Genomic DNA, 18332 nt, shown 5'->3' on the forward strand with positions numbered 1-18332 from the left:
GGAAGAAAGGGCACAGTATCTACTGCGTTTCTCTCTAGGTTTCAAAGTCTATCTTTTCACCTAAAAGCTCTACAGCCTAGAAATGCATTTCTTGCAGCGATCTGGATTTAATACTCAGTGCTGTGCATGATGCAAAAGGAGACATCACTAGCAAACCGGGTCTGGAGAAAGTTACGGTCTAGCTGAGCACAAGCTGAAACAAGAGGGTGTCCCTTTAATGCACTGCCAGGTGGCCTGTTCTAGATCATGCAAGTTTTAGGGAATCAGAAAAAGTGTGGATGCTCAGTGAAGGTTTCTTGGGGGACCAGGACTTGGATTGGCCCCTAAAGGAGAACTGGAGAGATAGCTACAGGAAGTCGGTGCAGACGTGGGGAGAGGGGCAACATCGGACTCCAGTCAGGGAGACTGGACACGGTGCTTTGACCTTACTAAACTCCCATTGTGACAAAACTCACTGAACACCCACCGATGCCCTTTTCCATTTGCATAGCCCCTTAGATGTTTTCACATGCTTATAAATGTTCCGTCTTTGGTACGGAGGCCACCAAGGCCACCGATCTTGCGGTCACATCTAAATACAGACCTAAGAGAGTTAATGGATTGGTTGGCATTGAGTGGGAGTGAGCATAAAAACATTGGGCGATTCAATGAAGGAAAGAAACGAAAAGATGCCCGGCAGCTATTGCTTTCTATGGCTGTGTGTAGATGTCTGTTGTAGCTACAGGGCGGCCATGAAGCCCGGAAACATAGATAATCTTAGTTTATAATGTGTTGAAGTGTTACGTTAATAGGCCAATCGTTATGCAGTCACCTGTTGTAATCGATTGCCGGGTCTGCCAAAACCAAACAGCACAGACGGGGTGGCTTACACATGAGATATTTATTTTCTCACAGTTCTGGAAGCCCACAATCAAGGTGTCAGCAGGATTGTTCCCTCTGAGGCCCTGGGCTTGAACATGGCCTCCCTCTTGCTGCCTCTTGCCTCTGTGCATGCAGCTGTCTGGTGCCTGGTGTCTCTTTGTATGTCCTAATCTCCTCTTCTTATAAGGACACCAGTCAAATTGGATGAGGGCCCACCCTAATGGCCTCCTTCTCACTGAATCACCTCTTTACCGGCCCTGCCTCCAAACACAGTCGCATTCTGAGGCACTGGGGGCGCGGGCTTCAACACGAATGTTGCAAGGGCACAATTCAGCCAGTGACACCTGTGTTTCCAGATTTGGTGGCCACCCTGTGGAGATGTAAAAACCAGGGGACAAGTTCCATGAAAGGAATCTGGAAGCGTTCACGTTAGGACCGATGCCAACCTGTATGAATGGGCCAGTCTCTTTCGGTGCTTGAGTGGGGATTGTTGCGTTAACGATGGCACCATCACGTCCCGATGTAGGACAGCCTGGTAGGGTATAGACATAGCTTCATAAACATAAACGCTGCTTTTCCCAGCGGTGTGGTGACACTCATGCAGCGTCTCTGCCTAGAGCATTTGCAGAGTGTGCAGAATGATGGATGATTTTGTCCTAATTCAGGGCCCCATCCCTTGCGGTGTGTTCTCCGGAGCCTGTCACCACCCCCTGCTTCATCCCAGTGAACCCCTAAGGCACCTTGGATGGAAAACCCCATGTGACCTGCCTGTTGGCTGCTGCGGATACAGTGGTGTATAATTCAACAGTCATTTGTATTCCGCACAGGTCTGAGCAAAGCTATAAAGTGCTCTCGAGAGCTAAATGCTACCGAGGCATTTAATCTAAGCAAAAGAAGGGTTTAGTGTCCATCAGCTTCCACGGATGCAGACGCCGCTTTTGGAAGAGGAGGGATTCTTGCACTGTTTGCTGACTTGTTTGTTTCCGGTTTTTGAGATGGGGGTGTCTCAGGGAGGGCTGGGCTGAGGCCTGCCCATCGGGCACTTCTGCCGCGACAGCTTTGCAGTGACCCGTCGGGCTTGTGGTCAGAACAGAGGCCCTTGGGTCACGAAGCAATAAGGCGACATGTGAGGGTTAGGGATACGCAGATGTCATTCCTGGTTTCCAAGTGTGGAAAATGTCACGCAGATGGATTTCCGGCCCTAGAAATCTGCAGAAATTATACTCCAAAGTTTGGGGTCCAACTTGGTCGCGTAAGGAGTAGCTATTTGAGAAAGTGCCCGCGTGCCCAGTATGGACCAGCCCTGGGTGCCTGCGAGAACCTTCGGGAGGGCCTCGGTTTCCTAGGCGATGGCTTCCAGAATTAGTAAAAGCATTTCTGCTGCCGAGCCTGAGGCCTCAGCTTTGATGCTGTTTCTCCACGGGGTCCACTGGGGTCGCATGGCTGCCATGGCAGCTCTGACAGTCCCCAAAGGGAGTGGAGACACATGTCCTACCCTCGCCTTCCTGGGTATGCTGAAACTGCAGCAAGCAGGCAGGAGGCCCCATCCCAACGGTGTCACACGCCTGCATTCAGTGCTCGGAAGTGGGCCAGGCAGGGAGTTCATGCCAGAACTCTGAGCATCAGCTCACAGTATCTGGGTAATTAGCCTTGGAGGTGGCACTGAGACAGGGCCATTATCGGGTGGCTGTGTCCCCTGGTGACATTGCAGGATTGTAAAAGAAGTCGCTGCTCCCAAACAGTGCTACCCCAGCCTGGCATTTCTTATCATTAGCAACACATTCCAGGGTTCTAGTTTTCGCGGCTGCCACTGGGTTAAGGCACTGCGTTTGCTTGAACTTACCAGCATGCATTAGCTTATGGAGTCATCACAGTATCACCAGTTGGCGCCAGGGTAGAGGGCAGCACTGCGAGGAAGCCTGTGGGACAGGTGGCCAACATGTCCCACTTAGCCCAGGACGTGCTTTAGAACTGAAAAGTTTTAGAACTGAAAGCCCCACAGTCCAGGGACACACCAGCCACCCCCACCAACTCCCAGGCAATCTGGGGTGATTGAGCACCCTACTAGGGAAGCAAGACTTTCAAGGAATAAAAGAAGTCAGGAACTTAAAGGAATTGTGGGTTCTGGGGAAGTCCTGGAAATCTGTGTGTGGCCAGAGAACACCTCGACGCACTGCGTCCCTGGGGGTTGGGGACACATAACTACCTAGTACATGACATCGCATGATCCTATGAATCTAGCGAGCGTGTACTGGTGGTAGTTGAAGGCAGAGGAGAGGGTGAAGCTGCCAGAAAGAGTGTGACGGGGGCTTTCAAGCCTGAAAAGACAAAGGACAATGAGCAGCTCCTACAGGAGACAGAGCGGACATCTAAGAGGTGGGGCTGAGCCTGGGTGGAGGGGCAGCTTGGACACTGAGGGCAGAGATAAGCAAGCAAGAGGAAGCTGTCAAACAGCCAGAAGCTACAAGCAGGGGGAAACCGGACTCTAGCATGTGGCAGCAAGCAAAACATTAAGGGAGATGGCAGCGGCTCGTCGGAGGTGGGAGAGGAAGGTGATCTGGTGACGGGACAAGGAGTTGGCGCCTGGGCACGAGAGCTCTTCCTCCGTCTCACCCTCTCTCAGGACTCAGCTGTGCCTGGAGTGGAGGGGCCCGGGCAGGGGACAGAGGTGGGCAGGACATACAGACAAGAATGGCCAGGGTGGGGCCATCGTTGACAAGGTGACATCGTGGGTGTGGTCCCTGAAAGTGCTTCCGGTAGGGATGGTCCCCAAAGGAAGCAGGTGCGGTGTTTGAGCAATCACAGGGAAGCATTTATGTTGACGTAGTTCGTTATACCCATTGGCCATGTCTTCCCACTCCTAGGCGGGGTTTGCAAACAGGGATGCTAGCTGGGTTCCCTCAATGCCAGAGAGTCTCATTATCACCAGCTCCCAGGCTGCAGCTATGTGGGGCGCTGCCGTACCTTCTGACTGGACTCCCTGAGCTCTAAGTTCATGAGAATGAGAGTCCTGGCACAGAGAGGGCAATTAGATTTCATTCCTCTTTCCGGCCAGCCGCAACTGACTGTTCGGGGCTGGCGGCCCAGCAGGGCTGTGCTGAGTGGGAGTCAGAGGCCGCTTCCAGAACCAGCAGGAATGAGGGCGGAGACTGATTAGCCCTTTCTGCCAAAGGCATGAACTTGCAACTAATGGATGCCATCAGACTGCTGTCCAAAGCATAGTGCCCGTAGTGACATACCCTGAGGTCCCCTTGCGAGTGGACAAAGCCAGTGCTTCTCAGAAATGTTTAACTCACAGGACTCCTTTCTTCAGATGAAACTTCATGTGTAAACAGATCGAAGCAGGGCTGTCCTGGTCCAAGAGAGGAGGGCTGGAAGTCTCTTCTTCCTCTGCCTCTCCCAGTGGCAGCTCTTGACACACCTCCGTGGAACACGGTTTGAAAACCTCTAGGAGTCACTAGTTCAGAAGAGGGCCAGGGAGGGGTCCTCTGAGAGGGTGACATTTGAACTGAGATCTGAGAAGAGCCAGAAGAAGGTTGTTCCAGGCAAAGGGACAGCACGTGCCAAGGCCCTGGGGTGGGTACAAGGTTAGCTAGTTTGAGACACAGAATGCTCTTTTGTGACTAGATTGTAGGGATTGTGGGGGGTCAAGGTAAGAAATGGGGTCGGAGAGGTAGGCAGGGTCCACTCAGGTAAAGCCCTAAGAGCAGGGTAAGGAGTTTCCATCTGAGTGTGATGGGAGCTACGGGAAGGTTTTAAGCAGGAAAGAGAAGTATAATCTAATTACATTTTTAAAACTATCACTGGCTACTACTATAGGGAGGGCAAGAATAGAATAGAGGGCAGGGCACCAGTTATTTGTTACAGAGTTCATGTGATGATGGGAACATGACTCGGATGGCAGCAGTGAGCATTGCAAAAGTTAGAGGTGCAGTGGGGGTGGTACACGGGCATGCCTTCTCGTCTCGGGCCTGGGGACCAGGACAGTGGAGCACTGAGATTGAAGAAGAGGTGCTCTCCAGACCAAGTAAGGGCCCCTGCCCCCCCCCCCAGCTTCTTGCCTGCAGAATTGCATGTTTAGCCTTCAGACCCAGCATGACTGGCACTATCAGAGTTGACTTCTACCATTTACTACTGGGTATTATTCCTTCTTTTCCTAAAAACTATTAGATATGGGAGGGACCTTCTGGTCACCTGCTCCAGCTCCCTGATAATACAGATGAGGGGACCAAAGGTTCCGAGCTGATCCTAGGCTCAGGTCTCTCAATCCCCACTGGTGCTATTTTCCCTTCATCCTCAATTTCTCACTCATGTGTGTCTCATATCCCCAACTAGATCATAAGCTTTTTTTTTTCCATCTTTTTATTTGAGATTTAATTAAAGATTTCTTTAGCGCTTGCATTCTCGGACCCTTGCGCTCCGCTTGGCTGTGGCTGCCTCCTTCCTTCTGGGCCTCGTCCACTTCTTCCCCCACCTGGATCTACGTCTCAAGGTTATACAGGGGACCTCAGCCAGAGCAACGGAAATCATCTGAGGGGATTTTGAAAATGAGAGTCCCACCCTGTCCCCCCAAAAGATTCTGATTCAGAAAGTCTGGGGTGAGACCTCTTCTGGGTACCACCTTAAAATTCTGGCTGAACCCCGTCCACAGCAGGAGGGACCTGGGGTGCTTTGTAACTCCCCCGAGTTTGGGACCACTGTTCTCCCCAGTAATGACGATGCCATATGTGTTTGTATACTGTAGCTGTTACTACACATGCATGCATGCACACAAGCACACACACACGCACACACACAAATACACACATACACACCTGTGCACAAAGGCACACACCATCACATATGCATGCATGTTTGCATGCACACACACATGTCTATACACACCTGTGCACAAAGGCACACACGTGCTCACACATACATGCACACATGCACTTTATTAATGCAGCATCTATGCCCAGGCCACCCCTGATGCCTGGCTTTCAGTTGCCTCTCCAGGGTGTCATTCACTCCCACCCGCTCCCTCCTTGCAGCCCCCTCGCTGACGACCGCAGCCCCCTAAGTGGTCCCTGACTGTCTTCTGCACTGCCCCCTATGTTCCTGACTTAGTGTTCTGTGGGAATACAGATCAAAGCCACCAAGATGCCGCAACCCCTGCAGGCACTCGGAATAAAGCTCAAACCTCACAGCTCAGAGAACAGTGTGCACCCCAATATCTGGGGCTTGCTTTGGCCCCTCCCTCCAACAGCCACACCTAAAAATGCACTCTTTACCACATGACTATTTTTAGAACTAAACCTTTGTTCCCAGGTGGGATCATTTTCTGAACCTAAAATGAAGTCACCGGGTCAAAGATATGAATATTGTTAACGATCGCTTCCCCTAGAGTCTATGGAACGGTCCATTTTACTGCTCCGTTACTAGTTTTGGAGATGGTCATTCAAAAACAAAGCAAAACAAAACAAACCAAAACACAAAATAAAACTTTGCGAATTTGATAGGTGATGCTCTGTTACACTTTCAATTTTAAATTCTTTGGTTACTTGTAAAATCGAGCATTTCTCACCTTTATTGACCGTTTGTATTTCTCCATCTGCGATCTGAACTTTGGATTATGGAGTTTAATCTTGGTCCAACACAACCTTTTTTCTAACCCAGTAATTCTAAAGTGTGGTCACTGGACCAGCAGCATCATCACCCAAGAACTTGTTAAAAATACAGATTCTCAGGCCCCGCCTGGACCTACTGAACCCCTAGACTGAGTGACACAGAATTCATTTTCCACCCAGGTGCACAGCAAGGGGACCCAAACATGGACCCATCTTGTGTGACACCGGTCTTAAAATCTCACAGGGGATAAGACTGCAAACCCTAGAACTAGCCTGCCTGCGTCTGTAGCCTGGCTCTACCAGTTACTAGCTGCGTGATCTTAAGTAGATGGTTTAATTGCTCTGGGCCTCAGTTTGCTCACTCCATAAAATGGGGATAATTATATAACCTGCCTCATAGATTTGTTTTGAGAATAAAAGGTTCCATACATGTTAAGCATTTAGCACAGTTCCTAGCACGCTGGTGTGACTGATGATGCCACTGTGACCATTTAAATTATCACAAGTTCATGGGCCTGAGGCCTGGAAGAAATAAGGTTGGATCTTAAAGAAACTTGGCTATCAGGAAACAAGAGGTCTTAAAATAAATATAAACAGGATGCACCCCGTCTCGTTCCTGCCCTCTAAAAAATATCCTTCTCCTTTTTCCTTCCATCAACTCCACCCAGACTTCTCAAGCTATGCGTACTTCTTCAGGCCACTGCTCTCATATCAGCGGTGACAAGAAACATGAGACACAGCAAATATTGAGAAAAGCTCTTGAACACCTTTTAGGTGCACCAAATATCTCTATTGGTGAAAAATAGGTTTATAATTCTATATACCAATTTATAACATTCTATCTCTTCTAGCAGCCTTCTCATTGGAGGTTACGATGAGCAATATATATTTTTTTAATTAAGTAAGTTGGTGAAATGCCTCATAAGACTAGGTTAGACAAGTTAACTTACACAAATGGTGGATTGTGAATCTTCATGGGTGAGAAGTCACGTACGGATTTTCCCAGAGGTGTTCGATTCTGCCGCCATTTTATAAAGGAGTATCTCATAGAGTCTGTGTGCCATGGAGAACACTTTGGCAAATGATGTCTTACAGGACACAGGAAAGGGTTTCCAGGATTTGGGTGACCTGTTGGTGAATGGATTAAAGGAAAACCCAATATTGTAATAAGGTTATATATACGAGGAAAAACATTAAAGATATGTATTTTCTCTTTAAAGAAGTAGCAACTGGGGTGTTTTCTGTGTCTCCAAAGAAAGTGTATTTTTAAACGCTTTAGATAAATGAACTGAAGACTCTTCTGCCTCACTCCACCCTCCACGATACTCGACCACGACATTTATTTAGTATTTTCCTAAAGGAGAGACTTCCCGCGTTTGTCCAAGACTGGGCAGTTGGTGGAGAGCAAGGAGGGCTTGATCCCTTAATACCACTCTCGTCTCCATGAAGATTTCTAGATACGGGTCTTGTTATCAGGTTACTCTTACCTGGACCTTCTCTTTTTTTCTGACTCAAGAAAATTGAAACTATACTAAACCTCACTTCTCTCTCTCTTTCTCTCTCTCCCTCTCCTTTTCCCTTTTCCTTCTCCCTTCCCCGCCCCCCGACCCCCTGTTTCCTCCCCTTGCTCTTCAGGAACCTTCTGCATCATTTCACTGTGCACCTGTGTGGCCGGGATCAACTTTGAGCTCTCACGCTACCCACGCTACCTGTACGGACTCCCCGATGACATCAGCCATGGCTACGGATGGTCCATGTTCTGTGCGTGGGGGGGCCTGGGCCTCACCCTCATCTCGGGGTTCTTCTGTACGTTGGCCCCTTCTGTCCAACCTGTCCCGAGGACCAACTGCCCTAAATCCAGACCCGAGAATGGGACAGTGTGCTAAAAAAACAAACCCATACACATATATATATATATATAAATATATATATAATATACATATATAAAACAAAACTAAACCAAGGTGATGCCAGTGCCAAGGTAGCGTTGAGTTGGCTCAGGCACCCGCATCTCGCCGGACTTTGTGTTGCCTCATCACCGAGATGGGGGGAGGCGTCCCCATCGTGTGGCTCTTCCATCAATTCTTAACTTTTGGCTCCATGGTTTCTTGACGACAGAGCGAGCATCACCACTCGCGACAGCGTCCTGATTCCCGTCACTCACAAGGACGGGGTGGTGGGCGGGGAAGGGACAGTGCCAGTGGTCTGGAGCCGGCACAGACGGAGAGAAGGCAGTGCCACCCACTGGGCCAGGAGGAGCGGATACCACCCCAACAGCGACCATATCACAAACAAAGCCCTTAGTTCATAGAATGTAACCAAATCTTTGAGGCCATTTGGAGAACCACGTCTTCTCCTGCTCTCCCTGTTCTGATTTCCTTCCTGGCCTACCAGCGACACACGAAAAGTGGAAGAGAAACCAAGAAGGAAGTTTTCTCTTTGCTGCCAAACTGTTGGACAAAGTTTTAGAGGCGGGGAGGAGGAGAGAACAACGTGCTGAGTGGCAAGGTCTGCATCGATCGAAGGACCCTTCAGCGGATGCTCAGAAAACCCAGTCGTACCTTCCAGCTGCCTTACACCCAGTTAAACAAGAGGCTGCCCTGCCCTCACCCCACTGCACCCCCCCGGGCAGATGGGAGCCTTGGAGTAATGCTGTGATGTGCGTACGCGTGTGTGCATGTGGGCGTGAGTGTGTAACTACTTCAGGTGGTTTCCTTTTTTTTTCTTCTTCTTCTTTTCACCGTTTTAAACGCACATACTGCATTGTTAACTGTTGTCTGTCTATGCTTCGTGGTGGTTTCGTGGCCCAGCACGGAGGCCCCGAGATCCAGGAGGAATAATGAGGGGCAAACCCACCTGGGTGCCAGTTCTGCAGCTTCCCATCCCCGGAGCGTGTGCGTGTGGCGGGTGTTTTCAGAGTGTGGGGTTTTCTTGTTCGCGTTGCATTTTCCTGTTATTTTTAGTGCAGCTGAAATTCCCAGAGGGCAGAACCAAGAACACAATCGCTGGGCAAAGGTTCCTGTGCTTCTTCACGTCACAGTCCTGGGACGCCACAGGACTCAGTCCTCTAACTTTGGAAGTTCAAGACACAGCTGGGCACAAAAGCCGTGGGAGAAGTGGGGGAGCACGGTTCAGCAGGGAGAAGGAACGGGGCCTCTGTTGCCGTTATACGTCTACCGAACGAGACCTTTCCCTCCCCATCATGGAAGCTGCCCTTTGTCACTGGACATCTCCCCCTTCCCTAGGGGCGACTTCTGTACAGATGAAAGAAAATGGGTCCCATGCAGAGAGAGTACCTCCATGTCCCATGGGCTAAGTTTGTATGATATTGTGTAAATTCACGTAGAACTCTTTGACTCTTCCCACCTTCTCCCTTTCCCTCTTGATATTCCAGGCCATGAATCCCCAAGCAGCCATCCTAGTGGCTAGCGCCCAAAGCAGAGGTGGCAGAAAGCCAGCCCAGTGTCTCAGGCTCATTGGAGCAGGTTGGCCCTGCAGGTGATGCTTGCTCCGAAGTCAGCCAGAGGGTCGTGAAAGCTGTAGGGAAGGAAGCCAGCCTGAAAGAGTGGGCAGGAGCACCTGAGTGACCCTGCTGGGCTGAGCAGCCCTGGGGAGGCAAGGAGAGAGTCCCCAAGTTGTGCAGCCATTGGGTCGTACAGCCGTGGGTCAGCCATGTAGCCGAGAAGTCAGTCGCTTCCCAAGTCAATGTGATTGGGGCCTTTGCTAGCCACCCAGCAGTCTTCCTTCCCTCCCGTGCACTCTGTTCCATCCACCTTCCTACCAGGCTCCGCCTTTTCTCACCTACAGACCACACAGCTTCTCCCTCCTCCATCCACCAGGCTACGAGTCCTGCCTGTCTCGTCACCTGCTCTTTCTGGTTGTGTGTGTGTGATTCACATCTGATGGGACATCTGGTGGGCACGAGTGGGCCTGAATGTGGGTCTGTGTGTGTGTGTGTGTGTGTGTGTGTGTGTAACTCTCTGGTCCATTTTGTTATGTTTGTGTCCACATGTACCTGGCCGCGGGTGTGGGTGTACTCTCCAAGACCCCCTTGCCAGCGACACTGATTGGCTTTTGCAGAAGTTCTTGTGCGTTAATGCCCTGTGATGGGTGTGGTGGAAGACGAAGGCTGAGATGGGTAGCAGGAAACGCTGTTAGCTTCCAATGGGGCTGCTAAGGACTGTTTCTAAAACAAGGGGTTTATTCTATAAAAAGGGAAATCATTTTCGGAAAAACCCAGGTTTTCAATTATACAGGGAATTGTTTAAAATTTTTCTTTGAAAAGTTAGATTTCTCTCTTAAGGGGAAGGATGTACTTGGGCTTGAGGAGAAGTGAGGAGACGTATCTCAGATTGAGAGGCCTCGTGTCTTCCTTTCGAGTGTCTTGAATGGGTTCCACTGAGCAGAAAGACACAGGTGTCCGTGAGCGTCCATTGGGGGCAGAGGGCTTATCTGTGACCAGACCCAAATTCCAGCTGTTCTCCAGTTGCAGGAAAATGGGGGAAAGAATTCTAAATGGAGCAACTTGCTGTCAATCATTTAAACTTTTTTTTAGTAACCGTGGTTGAGGATATTGCCTCACAGACCTATCATTATTTACACTCTTTTTTTATGCCACGCTTGCCATAAATTTCCACTCTCTCCAACTACTAATCTTTAGGATAGGCCATTAACACAGATTACTGCATCCCCCTGGAACCTTCCTGAAATGTTACGAGGACTCCTGGGAAAGAAGTAAACCATCTGGGCTCAAGTCACCTTCAGGGCAAGAGCTTTGAGGTGCCCTTATTTATTTATTTATTTATTTATTCATTTATTCATTTATTTATTTATTTATTTATTGATAGTGGGGCCAGATAGGTACAGATACACTCACTCTGGGGTCTGATCCTGTGTGGGACCCAATAAATGCCCAGCCACTTGTCCTGGCTGGAAGCCCTGTACAGATGGCAACTCCTGGACAATGGGAGAACTTTTCAGGTGAACTTGACCCCTCCAGCATAAGAGGTGGACCCCAGATTAAGACCCTGCCATTCCAAGCAGTTACTGAAGCTTCATGCTGTGAGGAGGCCAAGGAGGAAGAGAAAGATGAGAGGAAGGAGAAGGCAGGGAACCTGGACCATAGACTCTTTCAGTCAGACTCTGCCAACTCCAGATCCAAGTAGAACCTGACCTGTGGGATTTAGGGTCACAACCTCCTAAAGCCCCCAACCCCACCCCAGGTTAAGTTCAGATCCCTTACAGGTGTGTATGCGAGGTTTAAGACCATGTGTGGCTTGAGCTCCATCCATGTCAACCTTGAGCATGGGGGCCGTTGCAGCTTTTATTTCCTTCCTTACCCTGTGATATTGGGGATTCAGAAAAGTGGAGTGTCTGCCTGGAAAGAGGTCCTATTTCTTTCTCTCCCCGTTTTGGGAATTATAGCTTCTTCTTTTATTTCCTTTCCCTCTCTCTACTCACTTCCACGCTCCTTCTGCTTTGGCCAAGTAAAATACTTAAGGAATTCATCTCTTGAGGGGTCCATGCACTCCGAGCGGCCCCTCCCTTGTTTCCTATGGCTGTCGGTTTTATGAGGAGGCCTGTGGCTCCCTGGCCTCAAAATATAAAAAATGTTTAAATATGCCTGTTCTAGCTTCCCCCCTCCTATAAGCCCCAGCCTTTCAACAAGTCTGCCCTTTCAACTTCAGGGATCATGAAGTCACAAAGACTTGACAACTCCGTCAAATCAAGACAAAGCCTTCCCGGACCGTATGTCCACATGCAGCACCCTGGGCCCTGGTGCCATTTGGATATGTTGTCTTGTTGGTGATCAGGGAGGAAGATATCCCAAGACTCTGAGACAGGGCCCTCCATCTTAACATTTATCCATAGTCATAACAGGCCTAAGATGAAAGTGCTGTGTTTAGTTGTCCTTAGTTAGTGGGGAGATGTCTTGCTTTGATCTCCATTCATGAAACAGGTACTTCACCCGGGACCTCTAGAATTGACTCCTTCACCTGGCTTATTCTGAGAGTGTGAATGAACGGATTTTCAAGTACCTGGGGAGAAGGAGTGGGAAGAAAGATTCTTGGGCCATCTTGGTGTAGTTTGTATGGGACGTTTAGTTGGTTCTTGTAGCTAAAGTGCAGCCGATTTTCTGAAAATGGCCCCAGTGCTCCAGAGACCAGCCATCCCAGTAGCTACATCCAGCCCTTTCCAGGGAAATAGGGAGAGTCAGAATGAGAGGTGATTGCACCACAGATAAAAATACTTGCTGTGTACCTGCCAGGTTGGCCTCTGTGCTGTCTTCCAGCTGGTATATGATAGACGAAGGGGACAGATTTTTTAGACAAGCCCACCTGAGGTGATGGAACACAAACGATTCTGTCCCTCTAAGCAAGTAAGCTTATGGCTGGTGTTGCCCTCTTTCCATTGTGCTGCCATGATGCAGAATATTTCTTACGCGTTAATGTTATTTCTTAGACTATGTTATTATTGGCTATTATTCCACCCCCCAAATAATACACACTCATTATGGAAAATTAGAAAAATAAAATACGAAAGCAGACTAAAAGATTGCTCATAATGCCATTGCTCAGAGGCATTGTAATGTTTGTTGCCCCAACACTTCCCAGTCAGCAGTTGTCTCTATGAGTCAGGACTGGGAGGGCAGTCCGTGGTCGTAGGGCCATACTGGTCATTGTGGAGTTGACTCTGTGTCATGGCAGCAGGAGCACGGGGCTCTGAGCCCCCACAGATAGCAAAGATGCCTGTGAAGAAGTTCAATGTCAGACCTTAGTGGCGGAGGCTAAAAGATTCCTACTTTGGGATTTTTTATTTTCTTCTTGTTCTTTTCTTTCTTTTTTTTTTTTTTCTTTTTGAGTGCTATCTCAATCTAATTATAGGTGTAAGAACACTGAAGCCAGAGTAACTCAGTAATGAAGCTACACTTGTACGAGTTACTGTAAATTTCATTTCAGCTCTGCGCTAAAATGATTTGTGACTCTGGGCACTGCGTCTTCTCCATACTTGAACTTCCTCATCCACAGAATGAGGATAGTGATAACACTTTACCTCAGAGTGTATTAAGGGTGACAAAGACACTGCAAAGTGATTTGCAAACAGGAAGTGTCACATAAATTATGCACTGTTCTCCTGCAGAAGCAGAGTCCCCACTGAACGGAATTCCTTCATAGTTGCTGTGCCTCGCTGCTGAAAGGGTAACCTAGTGTGAGACATTATCTTGACTATTGAACAGGACCCTACCTGTCAACTGAAGCACGTGGCATTTTACTCCGTCATTCAGGCCCCTCAGAGAACGTGGCTCCTTAATTTACCCATTCCCAGGCTTCCTGCATTTTGTCCAAAGCCTATTGTGCAAAGGGCACTCTTAATCCCTCTTGATTATTCCCAGAGGTGGCGGAATGAGTAAACCCTACAGGGCAAATAGCACGTATGAGCTGAAACAGTTCACTGTTAACCAAGGCACACGGTCAGTGCCTTACTGTTTTTCTTTGACCATCCTCCTAACATGGTTTCTAGATGTTCATGCCCGAGTAGTGGTAGCAAATCAGACTCTAATGGTCTGTTAAGTTTAAGATGGAAACAAGTTTCAAGGAACTGAGCTCTCTGTTGTCCGTTAGTGGAGCAGATGGTATCATCAGACTCATGGGTTCTCATAGGAAGTCCTTAGGATGGTGCGTTTGCTAGGAGAGGTTCTGGGTGTGATTCTGTCTGGGAAAAACTGAACTCTAGGTTCTAAACAAGGATGCACTTCCAGAAGTGTCTGCACCCATGCTGCTTTGCAGGGGATCAGGTTTCGGTATTAGGGTGAGACCTTCTCTAAGGGAAGGCCACATCATTGCTTCCTGTGTGGATAGAGCCCCACCAGGAATGGGGGAATCACCCAGGCAGAGGGGATGTTTGTTCACTACTGAGAAACAGGAAACAGGTGGAATCATTAGGCTTGGTAGCTAACCCTGGCTTCACTCTGACAGATCTCAGCCCTGGCAACTGCAACTCCTTTGCTAGTCTCTGAGGACTGGGTGTGGTTCCTTGGGGATTCTGTGCCCGCCTCCTGTCTCCCGTTTCTCCCTCTGGCTAAGCCTTTCCCATCCTTTCCGGGTCACCTGTAGATCCTTTCTAGCCTGAATGTGTCAGGGTGCCTGCGATGTTGTGAATGTGACGATGCCGTTCTCATAGAGAGCCTCCGCTAACCTATTCCCATCCTCCTTTCCCATTTCCACCCACAGTGTGACTGTTTCACTGTTCAAGACTATCTGTAAAAATGTACAAATAAAAGTGGAAACTGAAAATCAGGGGGAGGGAATTGAAACTGAACCAATGCATTGACGTAGCTCTCAGTTTTCTGAGGACTTATGTGGACCGCCCTAAAACCCTGACTGGGTGGGGTTGGAAGGGGAGGAAGCCATTGGCACAGGAGGTTTTTTTCTGGTTGTTTCTCCGACAGTCACTTAGTGTCTGCTTGTAACTCTCTGTTCTCAAGGTTTTTGCCTTTAAAGTGAATCTAGTTTCCAAAAGTAAAAGCAAGTCATCAGCGTCTGATGGGAAGGAGATCGCGAAGGTCAACACAAGACCTGATCCTGGGGTCGCATTAGCAGCTTTGTCACTGGCTCCCTCGGGGCCACGGGCACGTCTTGTTACCTCACCATGTCTCTGTGTCCTCTCAGCCAAACAGGGAGGGGGGGTGCCTTCTGGGACTCCTGGAGCACCGTATCCCCTTGGCCATTCTGCTGCTATTTTTGGAGAGGCTTCGAGCCCATGCTGGTGTGTGCTTATTGCATGGAGGGACGTTTCTTGCTCCTCTCGCCCCACTCTTTCAGTCCTGAGAAAGTAACCTCAAGCTAACCGCCAGTGTGCGCTCCGAGTCCAAAGCCTTTGACCTACCTTTTCATTCTCAGATGCCTTTCCCACCCACTTAGGTGATGTTTTACTATTGTTGCTGACAGAGCTTTGCTGTGCTGGGGTAGGAGAAAGCCTCTCAAAGGAGATGATGTGTGTGAATTGCTTTGTAACCTATGACTCAGTAGACAGACCAGGCTTGTGATGTCAGACGCAGGGAGTCTGGCTAAGGGATGCTACCAAATCAAAATGAAGAGAGCACTGACAGGGGGTGGGCAGCAGATGTGGGTTGGCAGTGGAGTAAGATAAAGAAACCTTTTGATGAGGAAACGGCAGAATCACAGAGCATCGTTGGCATGGCAGCAGACAAGACACCCCAAGAAGCAGGGCACCCTGAAGTAAAAGGAAGTCAGAAAGAGGAACAGGGTGGGCAGTCTTATAACACAAGAGCTGCGTCCTCCACGACTGAGAGGACTAGCTGCCCTGGGAGGGGGCTGACCCAGGCTTGAGCAGTGACCTAACCCCTCCCACTCAATGGCGCCGTCCATCCACACCTCCCTCCTCTCCGATAGTCCACAGCCATCATCTCTGCGAGCAGCTTCAGGAAGGCAGTTTAAGCCAGTGCTGTCCAACAGATACAATGCAAGCCATATAAGTAAGTTTAAAGATCATTCAAGTAGTGATGAAAATAGTAGCCCCAGTGTTCAAAGTCCAAAGAAACGGGTAAAATTAATTTTAAGCCCATATCAAAAATGTTATTATTGTATCATGGAATCAATATAAAAATGTACTGAAGTGTTTTATGTCCCTTTTTGGTTTTTTTTTCTAATGAAGCCTTTGAAATTCAATATAAATCTTATTCTTAGAAGACATCTCAGTTTGGATCAGCCACATTTTCAGGGCTTTGATAACCACATGGGGCTTCTGGCTACCATATAGGACAGCAAAGAGTTAGACTCTGTTACGAGGCTGAAGGGGAGTCACTCAGGGCTCACAGCTGACAGGCTGGAGGCTGGTTGGCCCAGAGGAGAAGTCACAGGAGCCATGTCCATCCTGGCCTCTGGAAGTTTTGTTCTACCTGCTTAGATGGAGGAGAGGACCATTGCTTTTCAAATACATGTCACACCTGCCCCAGAGGGGCGTCAGCACTGTCCCCGGGCATGGCCCCAGTGACCTGTTGAGATCCTAGAGGCCAAAGCAGGTCACTTTCTTCAGCTTATCCCTTATCCAGACACCCATTATCTTACCATGGGGAGGGGAGCCATGGTAAGATAGGCGTTCTCTTTGTCAAGAATAAAGATCTCCACAATCTTTGTCACCTGGTTTAGTCCCCTGCTAATAACATCACACCAATATTGGGAGCTGTTTTCTCAATCCCTTCATTTCCTTGAATTTGTATCTTGAAGTCAAATGCTAAAAGAGGATGTACTGGGGAAAGAAAGCAGTGGCCACGGGCAGACTGGGTCTCCTAGGAGGTGGCAGTGACAAGCTGTGTCCTTTTGCACTGGGACTCGGCCCACCGTTGCCACCTCTCTTTCCTTCCCGGAGACTTTCCTTAGGTTTGAAGAAACCTCTTTGGTTCAGGGGAAAAAGACAAGTCGCGAGATCTTAGTGCAGAGAATAGAATAACATGTAAGCAAGCAACCCCTCATTCTCAAAGCCTATCAAAGAGCCAGTAGGACAAGGTTTGACTCATGTAAAATACAATATTCTGAGTCTTGTGTCACTGAGAGAAAGAAAATGAGCTGAGTTGGTGAGTATGTTTTATATATGGTCATAAGACAGGGACCATAGCCGACAAAACCCTCCAACACCTGGAGTGTTTCTGGTCCAGCAGATTATTGCTCAGTCAGTATAAATTTATTTACCTTTACTTTAATTTGCATAGTGCTTTCTGATTGGTCAGACAGGAGTGGTGTGTGCTGCAGGATTCCAGCAAGCCTCTGCCCTCGGAGGTAGCAGTTCCTGTGGTTATTGGTGCTAAAATAAGATTCAATATTATGTTAATTTGTTCTGATACAATGTGAATAAATGTGTTGTTTTAACAAGAATGCTACATCTTATCAGATCTACTGTACTGTCTGTTCCTTCTCATAATTAATTAATTACAGGAAAGGTGATCCGAACCAGAGCTTGAAACTATCGTGCTATTCTGAGAGGTGAATTTCGCAGGGGAGTGGGAGGGGGGATGAGAAGGGAAATTGCCAGATTCCGGTGACTTTGCAAGGACTAAGAAAGCCGAACGCATCTGGGGACTTCACTGACACTGACTGCATCGTGCAATTTTCTTTTTCAAATTGGCAGAAATATTGTATTTCCATCGATTGAAGAAAAAAAAAGTGTCTGGTAATTAATTAAATGACTTGTTCATGGAAAAAAATAAAAATAAATAACCTGTCAGTTGTGGAATGTAAACTGATTAAACAATTAAATAAAGAAGATCATGTTGTGTGTTTTAAGCGATTGTGTCTGCTTGGGGACGGGGGATAGACGCTGCAGTATTTGATGGAGAACAATATTTTTTCCCTCGGTTTTTGAGCAGGAAAAAAAAATAGAACAAGTCCTAGGTAGATAGCAGAAAACTCTAATCCTGAAGGAAATAGACAGTCAGCACTTCAAGCACGTCTAAGCCAGAGAGGTACATGCTTTTAGAGTTGCGTTGAGGGAGGGAAATGGAAAGGGATTCGAAGAGAAAAAGAAGGAAACAATTGTTCTTTTTCTCCTATTGCTGGCATTAATAATGTTTTTAAAAGGCTTTATGAGATGCTGGAATTACTGGTTACATTCCAATCCCTCAACCTGTTCCCTCGCTATCAGGGACAAGTTTGTCTCATGTCTTCATCATCTCTGTCCCTAACTTAGAATCACTGTTCCTTTCTATCCCCACGTGGCTTTTAGAAGTTTCCGGCTCACGGCTGGGTAGGATGCTAGGGGAAAAGGCAAGATGATAGCAGGCAGGGGCTTTTTAAAGGGAAATATGTGTCCGTCAGCATCTCTCGTTTTAAGGAAAAGAAACTGGCTCTG

General features: G+C 48.2%; 1 protein-coding gene across 1 annotated transcript in view; it reads left to right on the forward strand.

Moving 5' to 3' along the window:
- The window catches only part of TMEM178B (transmembrane protein 178B), a 346196-nt gene extending 328429 nt beyond the window's left edge, over window positions 1–17767 (forward strand). Inside the window, exon 4 of the mRNA XM_019666781.1 lies at window positions 8103–17767. Within this exon, the coding sequence (XP_019522326.1) occupies window positions 8103–8353 (251 nt within the window). The 3' untranslated portion in view covers window positions 8354–17767. The remainder of the gene's footprint in view (window positions 1–8102) is intronic.
- Window positions 17768–18332: the final 565 nt, after the last annotated feature.

This window comes from Hipposideros armiger, unplaced genomic scaffold (assembly GCF_001890085.2).
Source record: "Hipposideros armiger isolate ML-2016 unplaced genomic scaffold, ASM189008v1 scaffold_478, whole genome shotgun sequence".
In the NCBI taxonomy this organism is placed as follows: domain Eukaryota; kingdom Metazoa; phylum Chordata; class Mammalia; order Chiroptera; family Hipposideridae; genus Hipposideros; species Hipposideros armiger.